Source organism: Equus przewalskii, chromosome 17, assembly GCF_037783145.1.
Source record: "Equus przewalskii isolate Varuska chromosome 17, EquPr2, whole genome shotgun sequence".
Classification (NCBI taxonomy): domain Eukaryota; kingdom Metazoa; phylum Chordata; class Mammalia; order Perissodactyla; family Equidae; genus Equus; species Equus przewalskii.
In genome coordinates this window covers 816,575-831,242 of record NC_091847.1, presented here as the reverse complement: position 1 = coordinate 831,242, position 14,668 = coordinate 816,575, and the positions used below count along the sequence as shown (strand labels likewise).

The window sequence follows — 14,668 nt, the reverse complement described above, 5'->3', positions numbered from 1 at the left end:
CTGCCCAGCACCCTGAGAAAGTATCATACAGTGTATCGCTAGCCCAGGAAAAGATAAAAATTCAGCATCTGAAGTATGGTTTCTACTGAATGCATATGGCTTTTGCACCATCGTAAAATCAAAAACATTGTAAGTTGGGGACCTTCTGTATAGACACAAGTACACAGCGTGTGATGTCCATTTGCCCATCACCTAGCTTGGCAGTTATTAGCTCATAGCTGATCTTTTTCGTCTATACTCCAACCACTTTCCCCTATATTATTTTGAAGCCAACCTCAGATTATACTCGTCAGTTTTTCAGTATTACCTTTAAAAGATAAATTTAAAAATATGTATCGTCATACCTAAAAAATAACAATAATTTCCTTGATACTATTAATAGTATCACAATCAGTATTTGTGTTTCCAGTTATCTCATCTATATCATGAATTTTTTTAATTGTATGATGAAGAAGGGCCTTGTTGGTTGGTTTTCTTTTAGCCATATGAAAACTGGCTAGCACCGGAAATTCTGAATGTGATTCTCCACTTGTAAGTCTAGCATTTGTTCTCAAAATATGACATAACAGTGGGCAGTTCTGTGAATTATGCTGATTGTCAGACAGTTTTAGAAAAATTGATAGCATTTTGGTCAGATGAGTTTAGTAGCTCCTGGGAGGATCTCTTCTTCATTCAGGCCTAGAAATAATGAGAAAGACACGGGTTAAGCCAAGGAATGGAAACCACGTTTGGCAGTGGTCTCCTGTGTGTTGGCCCGATGACGCAGCTGCTGCAAGGTCGTGAGAAGTGATGAGATGGTGGCTTGGGGAGCAGGGAGCTAGCCAGACCTCATCCACAAAGTTCTTTTTTCTTTTTGAGACAACCTGACTCCAGCTTTTGCCAGCCAAGACTGTATCGGTGCTGTTCTGTTGGTGGTCTATTTTCTTGTGCTTTTCCCCTGAAGTCAGCACCTTGTCAAGAGGGTTGGACCTCCCCTGATCAGCTCTGTGTTGGGGCCTGGCCCTATGCATGGTTGTGTGATGTGACGAACAGCCACTGTGCTTTAGCGCAATGCTTGCGTCACTGTGACTGGTCACAGGCGTGCCCACCACGCACCAGCACCTCATTTCCTCCTCTGAGTTAGCCAGTCATTTATGGGGAAACAGGAGCTGTCACTGAGTCTCCTTCTCGGAGTGTCAGTGCTTGGTTAGAAATCGATAGTTTTCACATTACCTTTTTCTTTATAATTAAAATGTTTTACAATCTTATTGTATAATTGGTGTACAATAAAATGTAAATATTTAAAGCTTCAGTTTGATGAATTTTAACATGTATATACCCATGAAACCAGCACGTTCCTTTTTTATCCCTCTTAAAGACTAGGACATGAGCAGCTGGAGAGAGGGACTTTTTAACTGCTCTTGTCTTTAAGGTTAAAGTTGCTTTTCCAAATCCTGACTGAAAGTCTCTTTATTCTGCTTTTTTAGTTGCGTACTAGTATCGAAAATTGGTGTATTCAAATTTTGGCATTGTTTTTACTTAATAGTAACAGCAGTTAATAAGTTTCAAAATAATATAGGGAAACTGGGATGATCTTTTCTCTCTTGAAACAGAAACTAGCTGAGCTTGGGAGTTACCTGACTGGGTCAAAGGAGTCGGGACTCGATGCAACTGGATAGGGTTTTGAGTACCTGCTCTGCTGCTTAGGATTGTGCAGCTTTTTGGGCAGTCGCATGTTTATCAGCATCTTCATCATGAATGCCATGAAGAGCGCTTTGGGGAGTAAATGAGAAAACATAGCATTAAGGTTTGACGACCCTCACCACACAAAGCACTTGACAGTTCTACTGAGGACCTCCAGGACTGACTTGGCTCCTTGGAGGAAAAGGTTTTTTTTTTCTTGTGGTTTTAAAAAAAAGGATCATTTAAAATTGATGCATAGCTTGGAGTCATTCATTCTCCTCCTCTCCTTTAAATTAAAGGCAAAATAAATGTACACAGTCCAATAATATAATTTAAAGCTTTCAAACTTGAATTTTAATTTAATTATAGCTTTAATTTATACTCACCTTATTATTATTTTTCTTTTGGTGAGGAATATTAGCTCTGAGTTAACATCCATTGCCAGTCTTCCTCTTTTTGCCTAAGGAAGGTTGTCCCTGAGCTAACATCTGTGCCAGTCTTCCTCTCTTTTATGTGTGGGATGCTGCCACAGCATGGCTTGATGAATGGTGCCTAGGTCCATGCTCAGGGTCTGAACCTGTGGTCCCAGGCCACCGAAATGGAGCATGTTGAACTTAACCCCTGCGCCACTGGGCCGGCCCCTTAGCTTATTTTTTGAACTTGAGATATAATTTATGCAGAGACATTCACATATTGTGTTCAGTTGGATGAATGTTGATAATTGTACATACTCATGTAACCACCAACTGAAACAAAACACCAAGCACTTTCATCATTCCGGAAGCTTTCCTTTTGCCCTCTCCAGATCCGCTGGCCACTTCTAATTTCCGTCCCCACGGCTGGGTTTACTTGTTAGGTATTGAAAATGAGATCATGCAGTGTGTGCTCCTCTGTGTCTGCTCTTTTAAAAGTTTAGCATGATTTGAGATTCATCCATGTTTTTTCCTTTTGATACTGAATAGTGTTTATATGGATGTTTTGTAATTTACCCATTCTCCTGTTGATGAACATTTGGATTATTTCCCATTTTTCGGCTAGTATAATTAAGATTGGTGAACACTTTTTACAGGTCTTATTGTGGTCATATGTTTTCATTCTTCTAGAGAAAATGTCTAGAAGTGAATTGCTGGGCCCTATGGGAAGTATATCTGTAGTTTTATGAGAAGTTGTACTGTTCGATACTCCTATGGACCGCATGTGAGCACTCCACAATGTCAGCTGTTCTGCTGAATGAGAAATGGTGTCTCAGGCGTTCTTAGCAGTTTTATTGAGGTATAATTTACAAATACTGAAAGTCATCCTTTTAAGTGTGCAGTTTGGTGTGTTTAGATATATACAGATGTGTAACACTACCACAATCAAGTGGCTTCATTCCTCTGAAAGGTTCCTCAGGCCCCTGGGCACAACTATCTTAATGTGCCACATAATGTTGTCTTTGTCAATGCCAGGCCATATATATGATTGTGGTACCATAAGGATTATAGGGGGAACTCAGAAATTCCTGTTGCCTGGTGACATCATAGCTGTCGTAACGTCGTAGCACGTAGTACATTACTCACATTTACGGTGATGCTGGTGTAAACAAACATGCTGCACTGCCAGTTGTATAAAAGTATAACACAAGCTATATGGACAGTACATAATACTCGATAATGATGATAAATGAGTATGTTACTGATTTATGTATTTACTGCGCTATACTTGTTATTTTAAAGTGTACTCTTTCTACTTATTAAAAAAAATGTTCACTGTAAAACAGTATGCTGTGTTGCACCGGCAGCAGCCTCATACATCTTGTTTTCGCTCGTCTTGATTGCTTCATTTTCTCCTGTGCTTGATTTCATCTTGTATTTTGTTTATCATGGCCACTAAGTGTACAAAACCCATTGCTAATATTGCCAGTAAGAGGCCACATCGAGTGATTGACCTGGAAATGAAATTGAAAGTGATTAAGAGCTACGAAGGTGAAAAATCAGTGATGGTTATTGCTCATCAGTCAGGCATGTCCCATTCTACCATAGCCACGATCTTGAAGAACAAGAACAAAGTGACAGAAGCTGTTAAAGGATCTGCTTCATTGACGGCAACGATATTAACAAGAATTCGAGAAGGGCCTATATGTAGCAGACATGAGGAAAATTGTAATGACCTGGATTGAAGACGAGACACAGAACATATCCCTCTCAGCACCATGACAATCATGGCCAAAGCAAAAAGTTGGTTTGTGATGTTGAAAGAAAAAGCTGGACCTGGCTATGATGTTGAATTTACTGCTAGCTCTGAGAGGTTTAAAGGATTCAAGAATCATTATTCATACACAACATGAGAGTGAGTGGTGAGTCTGCCAGTGCTGATGTGAAGGCAGCTGAAGAATTTTTGGAAACTAGATAAGCTGATTGTGAGGAAAATTACTTGCCAGAGCAAACATTCAGTGTGGATAAAACCTCCCTTTTCTGGAAACATGTGCCTACAAGGACTTTGATCCATAAGGAGGCCAAGTCAGTGCCAGGTTTCAAGGCTTTTAAGGACAGGATAACAGTCTTACTTGGGGGCAGTGTCTCAGGCTGCAAATTGAACCCTTTGTGATCTGGCACAGTGAGAACTCCAGCGCCTCCAAGCCCATCAGTGAGCACACACTGCCAGTGAACTACAGGAACAGTAAGAAGTCACGGATGACCCAGCTGCTCTTCCAAGACGCCCTCCTGAATTGCTGTGCCAGCAAAATGAAGAGGTAGTTTGGAGAATAACATACCTTTCAAGATTTGGCTTACTGTTGATAAAGCTCCCAGCCATCCTCCTTTTATTGGTGATCTTCATCCCAGCATCAGAGTGGCGTCTTTGATATCTCCCTCCAAACGCCACCTCTTGGATCCAACCAAGGGATCAAAGAGTAACAGCAGTTTTTAAGGCCTGCTACCTGAGGAAGACCTTTGACCAGGCCATTGCTGCAACTGAGGAAGACACTGATGCAATTCTAGAAGGATTACAGCATCTGTGACTGCACAAAGAACCTTGCTTGGGCTTGAGATGATGTCACCAAGAAGTGTATGAATGGCATCTGGAAGAACACACTCAAAAGGTTCGTCCATGTCTTCAAAGGATTTGCCAAGGATGAGGAGGCTGCAAAAATCAACAAGGCTGTGGTTGAACCGGCAAACAACTTTAACCTGGGTGTAGATGACGTTGACTTTGAAGAGCTCCTAGAGGTGGTTCCTGAGGAATTGACTAATGAGGAGTTGTTGGAACTGGAACAGGAACACACAGCTGAGGAAGAGCCAAGAGAAGAGGAAACTCCAGGAGAAGGAAAAGAGGAACCGCCAAGAAAATTCGCAGTGAGGGGTTTAGCAGAAGCATTTGCAGACCTTAACAAGCTCCTTAAGAAGTTTGAAAACATGGACCTCAATACCAAAAAGTTTTCATTAATGGAGAGGAAGGAATGTTCGTGGTGCATTATCTGCTTAAAAGCAAATCTGTGATGAGAAAAAGAAAGCAAGCAAACCACCATGGACGTGTTTCTGAGAAGAGTCCCACTTCCTCAGCAAGATCCTCAGGCAGGTCCTTCAGGAGGTGTTCCAGAAGAGGCACTGTTAGCATAGGAGAGGCATGTTGTTGCTCCTGGACACCCTCCAGTGGGACAACAGCTGGAGGTGGACGACAGTGATATTGATGATCCTGACCCTGTGTAGGCCTAGGCTAACGTGTGTGTTTGTGTCTTAGTTTTTACAAAAAAAGTTTAAAAAGTAAAAAAAATAAAAAAATTTTAAAAATAGAAGAAAGCTTACAGAATAAGGATACATAAAGAAAATGTTTTTGTGCAGCTGTACAGTGTGTGTTTTAAGCTAACTGTTGTTATAAGAGTCAAAAAGTTAAAAACAAAAAGGTTATAACCAGTAAAAAAGTTACAGTAGGCTAGGGTTAATTTATCATTGGAGAAAGAAAAATCTTTTTTTTGTAAATTTAGTGTAGCCTAAGTGAACAGTGTTATAAAGTCTGCAGTAGTGACAGTGATGTCCCAGGCCTTCACATCACTCACCACCCACCGACTCACCCAGAGCTACTCCAGTCCTGCAAGCTGCATTCACGGCAAGTGCCCCATTAAAGGTGTCCTGTTTGTAATCTTTCAGTCACTATTTTGACTGTACTTTTTCTATGTTTAGATGTGTTTAAATACACAAGTACTTACTGTTGTGTTAGAATTCCCTTCAGTATTCAGTACATTAACATGCTGTACAGGTTTGTGGCCTAGGAGCAATAAGCTATAATGTAACCTAGGTGTGTAGTGGGCTCTACCATCTAGGTTTGTGTCAGTGAACTCTGATGTTCGCACAGTGATGACATTGCCAAGCAACACATTTCTTAGAATGTATATCTGTATATCCATCGTTAAATGTTGCGTGACTATTACTGGTTTTCACTGTAGATTAGGTTGGTCTTTCCTAGAATTTCATACCAGTGGACTCAGCATGTATTCTTGTGTCTGGCTTCTTTGGCGTGTTACAGCTTTTTTTGAGATTTATCTCATATTGTGTGTATCAGCAGTTCTATCCTTTTGTTTGCTGAGTAGTATTTCATTCTGTGGATGTACCACAGTCTGCTGGTGGACATTTGATCCTTATGAGTAAAGGTGCTATGAACATAGCAGTTCTGAGTTCATAGCCTCTCTTGCCTTCCCCAGAGAATAAACCCATATTCTCTGTGGGGTGGGGGTCAGCAAGGGGAGGCAGGCGTCTCGTCTCACTGCTGACCAGAGAGACTCAGCCGCCCTTCCAGATAGTGCCCTTCTTCGGCTCCTGGGAACGAGTGCTCGGTCCTGGGGACCTGGACAGTTTCTAGGTGTTGGGAACGGGCTTCTCTGGGCTCAGGCTGCGTCTTGATCCTCGTCACTGCTGGCTGAGAGTACACCTTTTTTGAGTCTGCTGAATCATTTCCCACTTCTGCTTTTTAGGTTCCAAAGTGTCTTGTCTTCCATTCTTGATCTGTATGGCTTTATGTCTTTTTATTTGTTAATCTGCTTTATTGTCACTTTGAATAGAGACAGAGGCAAATGTTTGTGTTCAACCTGCTCTCTTACCTCAGAAGTCTTTTTACTCTATCCCTGGTATTTGAGAAGTTTCTCCTTTTGTTTTTGCTGTAATAAACAACACTGTGATAAGCATGCTTACAGTTGAGTCTTTGTTCAAATCCCATGCTTGTTTCTTTAAAATAAATTTCTAGGAGTGGAATTGTGGGATTAGAAGACATACACACTGTTAATGCCATCTTGTGCCCCAGGAAGGTCACGCCAGCTCATGTTCCGACAGGGAGTACACTCTCAACAGGACTGTCTCCTTTGGTTTTCCCCCTCCTCCCTAGACGCACCCCCCCCCCCCGATACTTGCAAATAAACTCTAAGAAATGAAATCAAATCTTAGTGGAGGACAGACAGACAGGGCCACAGAGGTGTCAGATCTTGACTTTGCTCCTCACTGTGACTCAGCCCCTCCCCCATGCCTGGCCAAACGTGGGATTGAATTAATGCTGTTGGCCTTCCTTCTTTGTTTCAGGTTACACTCCTGGAACACCTTACAAAGTGTCCTGTTCCCCCACCAGTGGGGCAGTGCCACCGTACTCCTCCTCCCCCAACCCCTACCAGACCGCCGTGTACCCCGTGCGAAGTGCCTACCCCCAGCAGAGCCCATACGCACAGGTAGGCCTGGGTTGTACCATGCTCTCTTAATGCTGCTCTTGGGCGCTGTGTTTGTGGGAAGGGTTGGTTCCATCTGGGCTCTGACCCACTGGGCGTGGGACCTTGTGTGGCAGATGTTTCTCTTCTCCACAGCAAGGCACATACTACACACAACCTCTGTACGCAGCACCTCCTCACGTCATCCACCACACCACGGTGGTGCAGCCCAATGGCATGCCGGCGACGGTGTACCCTGCACCTATCCCTCCACCTAGAGGCAACGGGGTCACCATGGGCATGGTGGCTGGGACCACTATGGCGATGTCAGCAGGTGAGTCCCTGACCTTGGGTGCCTGTCCCACGGTGGCATGAGAGCTGGGGGAGGGAGCGCTCACTGGTACTCTGACCCCTGGCCTTTTTTGTGGCTAGAGCTATGGGGAAGGACCTGATGCTTTTGGGAAGCATCAGCATATTGTCTTTTTCTTTCCCTCCCCTTCTTCTTTCAGTTGAGAGCAGACTGGGTTGTGGGATTCAGAGTAACAAACCATGAACTAGCACCCTCCCAGGGAGTGTGACTGGATATTGCCCTCTGGGTTTGATGGGGCCACTTTGTTGGTGAGCTGAGCCAGTAGGGACAAGGAGTGACCAGCTCAGCCAGTGAGCGCATGAAGTTTGAGCAGAAGGGGATACTTTATGTTCTGGGGACCTGCTCTCATGATACTTCTCTTTAGTGTGGGCTGCTTTTACAAGCCACATTGTCTAAATGAGGGTGTTTTCATGAATCTGGGAAAGCTGGTCTTGTGTTAATAGAGAACAGCTGCTTGTCAGAGTCGTTTGGCTCCTATCAGCTCTACTTCCCAAGGCTTCCTCTAGGTTAGGAAAACAGACCACAGAGAGGGGAGACCCCTGGTGAGGATGGGCACATCTCCCTGGGACCGGGGAACCCTAGGGGCTTGCTTTAATGTCTAGGGATTAGAATCCTTCCTGTGGACATGTGAGTTGCTGTGGCAGAGGGGCCAGATACACATGATACACTTGGTGGCCCATGGCAGGGAATTTTAAAAAAATATATTGTCCCATCATTGTTTGTCTAGACTTTAGTTCAGTGTAAGGAAACGTGCCAGAGAGAAGGTGTTTCAGGACACCATGTGTGTTTCTGCTCAGAGTGTCTTGTTTTATTTGGTTTTCCCATACTTCGCTGTGAATGCAAAGGAGATGTGGCACAGACGGAACCTGCATGTTTGCGACACATGGAGGGAGGAGATGACAGGCCCTGGGCTGGGTGTGGGCAGGGAAGCAATGAAGAGATGCAAGAGGAGGCTGTTAGCTTTGAGGTGATGCTTGTCTATAAATGGACTCTCAGAATCCCTGAGTTTTAAGTGTACAGTTCAACAGCATTTAGTGTATTCACACTGTTGTGAAAAAAATATCCAGAACTTTTTCATGTTGCAAAACTGACACTCTGTCCCCATTAGACAACAGCTCTCCTTTCCCCTCCCCCAGCCCCTGGCAGCCACCCTTCTCCTTTCTGTCTCTGTCGGTTTGCCCACTCCGGGGACTTCGTGTAAGTGGAATCATGCAGTTTTTGTCCTTTTCTCACTGGCTTATTTCCCTTAGCATAACGTCCTAAAGGTTCATCCATGTTGTAGCATGTGACAAATTTCCTTCCTTTTTAAGGCTGAATAATAATTTTTAAATTTTGTTGTTGACCATCTGATCTGCAAAAATATTTGAGTGGGCTTGTATGAAGAGGAGGCACAAAGGCTTCTACAAACATATTATCAGTACAAGCTCGCTGTGTTTGTGCATCTTTGTGTTGTATGTAATTGGAGTTCTGGCAGCCCCTAGGTCAAGCCCATCCCCTCTTCCTGTGTGGCGCCCTCCTCGCAGAGAGGGCTGAGCCAGCGCCCTCTTCTCAGAGGCAGCACGGAGCCATGCATGCGGGGACCTCAGGCCAGCCTTGTGTGTGGTCGGTGCTGCCTGCCACTGAGATACACTGTTCTGTCTTCCAGGTACCCTGCTGACTGCCCACTCCCCAACTCCTGTCGCCCCTCACCCAGTCACGGTGCCCACATATCGGGCCCCCGGAACACCCACCTACAGCTACGTGCCCCCTCAGTGGTGATCACCCTGCAAATGTAAGTGGCCGTGAAGCCTGGCTCTGCTCCTAATTAGAGTGCATTTTTGTCAGTGGAGAATGTCAGATCTCCCACAACTTAAGGCGCTGAGAGAAATGCTACCTGCCTGTTGATCCACTGGCAGTGCAGTGATTAAATTTTTGTTCTTACTCTACGAAATAGGAGAGAGAGGGAAACCGTTGAGTACTTGCTGGGTACGCTGTACACTTCGCCCCTCCTGTGGGCTGTGCTCCAGCCTCCCACCCCATCCTGCATGGGGTGGGGGTCCAGGTGCAACCACAAGTGTGAGCTCCGCGGGGCCAGGAGCAGGGCCTTTCCCAATGCTGCCCTTTCCAGTCCTAGTGGATTTCATCCTCCTCTTTGGAGCAGTGGTGCCAGAGAGGGTCTGTGACTGTGTCTGTCTTTTCTCCCCCAGGTTTGAGGATGGAGCTGTGCGGTCACATAATGGAGGTTCCACAGCTGGTGCTGCAGGCCTCGCGCCTCCAACCCGGACTTTCTTCCTAATGCTCTCCACACTTAGCTAACACTCCTGCGGCCCGCCCAGCAGGTCCCAGCGCCATGAGTCTCCAGCTGACTCTGGGTTGTTCTTACAGCAAATCCTGTTTTGTGGGCTGCCTGGCAATTTTTTAGCTAACTATAATGATAAAAAGGGAGTATTAATCTATTCAGAATCATATCTAGTTGAATGCATGTTTAAAAAAACAAACACAAAAACAAAGCTTGCTCAATCTACCTGCAGTGACTGATGCAAACCCATCATATGCAAAATCCAAAGGAATGGAAAGTGTTTTACAACTTGTATCCCTAATGCACTGTTGTAACGTATGCAAAGTCTTAAAGTTGTAAGTGTTAAAGTGAATTTCTTCATAGAGCATTTGCAGTCTCTTAGATGATTCTTCAGCCTCTTGGGGTTGATGTGGGTTGCCAGTTGGACACATGGACTCTGAGTTTCTGCCGTCTGTTTCTTTCACACCGACTGTGCTGGGAGAGAGTTGCAGGACGGGGGAGTGAGGGAGGGCCACAGCCTTGTGGGTACAGCTGGGTCAGTGCACATCCCTTTTTTTCCACTTAGGCTGTGGGGTCAGTGAGATGTGGACATTCTTAACAATTATCATGAAAGGGTAGAGTTGTGTGGCCAGTACAGTTAGGGGCAAGAGGTGGTTTACGTATCAGCAAAGCAATCTTGTCTGTCTAAATTTTCATTACCAATCTCTTACAGATAGCAGTGCTGTTTGCTGTATCTTTATTGGAAAAGTCCTATGTAGAACTAAACTGTTTTCCTGGGATGGAAGGTATATGAATGAGAAACAGTCACACTTGGAGGGGGTCTTGGCCTCTCCCTTATTCAGCCTAGAAAATCATTCCTTTTTTTCCCTGAGAAATGTTTGAATCAGGTGAAAACATGTGTAGGCATTGCTGTTCTTCCCCACAGACAAGGGCAAAGATTCAGCTGTGTTATGAAGAAAGTTGTATTTAACAACTATTAAAAGGGAACAAAACTCTTTGAAATTGATTCTTTCTTGTAGAGAGGCAGGGCGTGGCCGTTTGGGCCCATCCACCTGATGGAGACTTGTCCTCTGAGACTCTTTGGAGGGGCTCCTAGGAGACGACTGTGGGGAGGCTTGAGGAGGGTCTGGGGCCTGTTGTCTGTGCGTCTCCTCTACCATCTTTTCTTGCAGCTGAGGGCGCTCAGCACCACGTGTGTGTGGACAGCAAGGGGCCAGGCAGCGTCAGAGTGTGCCTGCCTGCTGGGATTCATGACAGAGGGGTTTGTGTTCAAAATCTGAATGTTGTACATAAGAAGTCAAGAGGATTTTTTTTTGCCTAAATGTGCCCAACTTGATGGGAGTGTGTTTCTCTTCTCAGAGTCAGTGGTCGGGGTGACGGTTCTGTTCCCTCTCAGAAGTCTGTCGGGCAGGGGTGGGTGTGACTGTGGCCGTGCTGTAGGCTTTGCCTGGGGAGGCCGCTGCTCTTCTCGCGTCTCCAGCAGCCAGGTCAGGGCTCTGGCCCTGGTTTGGCATTCCACCTCAGTTGGTGAGTGGGACACCTGACCCCTGAGCCTTTGGTAACTTTATTTTTTGTAGTAAGTACTCTTCATAATTTTCTTTTTCACATTTTATTTTATAAGAATTTTAGGAACACTTTTGCATGGATCATTGTAAACAGAAGATTCCTTATTCCTAATGTCTATTAACATAATGTGTTTACTGATAAGTACTTTAAATTGCTTCATGAGCACTTAGCCCACGTGTGTGTGTGTGTGTGTGTAGTAGCCGTTTATCCCAGGCACACCGTTTGTGTCCACTTCTTCAACTCTGTGTCGGTCATTCCATTTGTATAGTGGATGCTGTGTAGTACTGATACGTTCTAAGGAGTCCAGGGGCTGAACTGACCAGATAACAAGAAGTCGGGTCCCCCAATTTAGTGTAATAGATTCGGAGAAAATATAATTTTAGTATAGGCTTTAAAAAAGCCCCAAACAGCAAAAGGAAAACACCCACACACACCCTCCACACACACACACACCACTACCGGTCGGGAAGAGTCATTTGAATTCAGGAGAAAGATGAGAAGTTATACAGGATGTTTCTCCAGGCTTGCTTGAGACTTGGCGCACACAGGTGAGTGTTCTCATGAGCACCGAATTAAATCATGTGTTCAAGAGAAAGAGAAGAGTGGGTTGCATTTTCCTCCCATTTACATCAGCTTTATAAACACTTTCCTCCTCTAATTTTTTTTTAATCTCTTTTCCCTTTTGTAAAGGTGAGTTGGGAGACTTTATCAGATACTTTCGCTTTATGGAATACATCTGTGTGGAAATCTTTTCAATTTCGAAACTATCAGGGCATCAGCTATCAAATATGATGAAAAGTAGAACTTATCTAGCAGGTAAGATTCTGGACATAGGAATAGTAACAAAACTATCATAGGTTGTCATTTTAGAAGCATTTAATTCCGGTAAAATTAATTAAGGCATAGAACTTCTGTTAGAAACTTGCATAATTTGATTATTCAGGCACAACAGTGGAACATTCAGAGAAATTTTGCCTTTTTTGTATGTGACATTCCTAATTTCAGAGTCTTTCAGCTGAATTACAGTTCTTTTAGAAGTTGAGACAGGCAAGCACAGGACTGAATTCCTATAAACATGGACATCATCATGGATATTTTAGAACATTTTTGTTGTCCAGCCTCTCCCCTAAGGTGTAGGAGGTCTGTTTCTCTGCTGAAGGAAGTCTTGTTGGGGTCTGGGCCAGTGACCGAGTGTTTAGTGATGGCAGTGGTCCCATCAGCTCGCTGCCTCTGGGAAGTGAGGCCAGCATCAGGGCCAGGGCCATTTGTGCTAACCGGCCTGGAGGTGCTTCCAGAACCTTTTGTGTCTCTTGTATTAAATCTTTCCAGAACATTCTTGTTGGTGTGGTTATTAGGCCTGCCAGTTGCTATTCTCTGAGTCTGTTTCTTGAGTGCTATGCAAATGTCATATTTACAGGAGATGAAGGGGGTCCTGAGCCTTGGGGTGGGTACCTGGTCAGTAAGCATCCTGCCCTTCCCAAGCTGGGCATGCAGTATGCCTTTGCTCTGTCTGGTGGCATCAGCGCTTCAGTAATGAGAGGAAGTATAGTCTTAAGGCACTTTGGATATGCTAATATCTGGCAGTGTTGTCTCCACGTGGCTTTCTGTGAGTGTGGCTGCCAGTGGGTGGCGAAAGGGTGGCAGGCACCAGCGCATCAATATTGGGGCCTGCTTTAGAAAAATAAATCAGACTTCTTCACCTACCCTTTGTAAACACTTGGAAACAGTATTATTCTGACCAGTTGGGCCACCTCCTCCCCATCTGGCAGCTAATGGCTGGACACCCCAATCATTGCCAGCCTGGACATTGCCCAGACAGGACAGGACGCCTGTGACGCCCTCCAGTGGGTGCAAGGGCAGGTTTAAGGGTGCGTGGCTTGAGGTGGGAGGCAGCTTCTGGTTCTTCTCTGGTGCTTTTTAAGGGGAGGGTGTGTCTCTAAAGAGACTTGTGGTTGGCTTAGGGGAGGGGCAGAGTGCTTACCTCTCCTCTAGCACATCTCAGATGTTTGTGTTTTTCCCTGAGTTGTTTATTATTACTCATCATGAGCTTTCTGAAGGTGACACGCTGCAGAGGAGGGTCTGATCTTTTTGGGTAGAAAGTTTCAAAGTTGATCTTACCTGTTTCAGAGGATTTGTCTCTTTCCCCACCCCTATTCATTTGAAGAACAGAAAACCTGTGGGGTAATCTTATTTGAGTCCCCGGGACTCAAGTGCAAGTTACTTGGGACGGGCAGACAGAGGAGAGGCAGGCATCTCTGCAGGAACCCGCCGTGAGCCTCGGGACGTGGGGTGCTCCCGGGCCTGGTGCACTGAGGGGACAGGCGTCGCATCAGCCACCTGAGCCCTGCCGCAGCTCCCGTGGGTCCTTGTCTGGACCAGTGTTGGTAGGATAGTCGGGCTGGATTGGAGACCAGCTCATGTGCGCTCCTGCAGGGTTGCTGTGACGGCCACTCAGAGGAGAGGCCCCAAGGAGCCACATGGGTTACAACATATGACTGACTAGGAAACGGTTCCTTTTTTTTTTTTTTTAAGTTTTAAATACTGTTTTTTTAGACCGTTCTCTTAGTACTTTTCTTAAGCTTACGTCAGCATTGTCTTCCAGTGTTAAAGGCATCCCTTGCCTCTGCATTGAACTTCAGGTGTCAATACAAAGGAATGGAGCGTCATCCTGAGCCAGTTCCATCGTGTGTAAATTCATACTATTTTAATTTTTTATGCAATCTGATGAGTAGATGAGCTCAGATTTAAAATTCTTAAAAGCACGTTTATTGTAACAAGAATTGTTCTGTATGAATACTGCAGTTTTCAATAAAGATTGACTTGTGTTGCATGTCATAGTTTTCATGATTTTCCCTGTGGGTTTTCTCTCCAGGTGGCTTGGCCTGGCTGGGAGGTGCTATAGCCTCTTTCCAGTTAGGAAATACATGGAGTCGTGGGCAGAGGCCCTGGTGGCACTCACTCGAGTGCCCTTGGCAGTGTTAAGGGGGTGTGGAGGCAGCAAGGTGGGACTGTTTCCTCGGGGGCAGGGAAGCCCCCCTCAATCTTCTCGTCCCGCGGCCTGGGGCCTCCTGGGAGGACATATTCTTCCCCATTTCAGTGAGGAGGATGCCGAGACCCAGAAAGGTTACAG

General features: G+C 45.1%; 1 protein-coding gene and 1 long non-coding RNA gene across 17 annotated transcripts in view; one reads left to right on the top strand and one right to left on the bottom strand.

Moving 5' to 3' along the window:
* Window positions 1–14,368, top strand: part of FAM168B (family with sequence similarity 168 member B) — a 39,106-nt gene extending 24,738 nt beyond the window's left edge. For all 16 annotated transcript variants that reach the window (XM_070580944.1, XM_070580949.1, XM_070580945.1 and 13 more), the window contains 4 exons: window positions 7,206–7,348; window positions 7,481–7,658; window positions 9,340–9,465; window positions 9,881–14,368. In XM_070580944.1, coding sequence (XP_070437045.1) covers window positions 7,206–7,348; window positions 7,481–7,658; window positions 9,340–9,452 — 434 coding nt within the window. In that variant the 3' untranslated portion in view covers window positions 9,453–9,465; window positions 9,881–14,368. The remainder of the gene's footprint in view (window positions 1–7,205; window positions 7,349–7,480; window positions 7,659–9,339; window positions 9,466–9,880) is intronic.
* On the bottom strand, window positions 2,908–4,643 carry LOC139076727 (uncharacterized). The gene is made up of 2 exons (XR_011528621.1): window positions 4,415–4,643; window positions 2,908–3,589 (listed from the first exon to the last, which is right to left on the bottom strand). It is a non-coding gene; the product is annotated as an uncharacterized lncRNA (long non-coding RNA).
* Window positions 14,369–14,668: the final 300 nt, after the last annotated feature.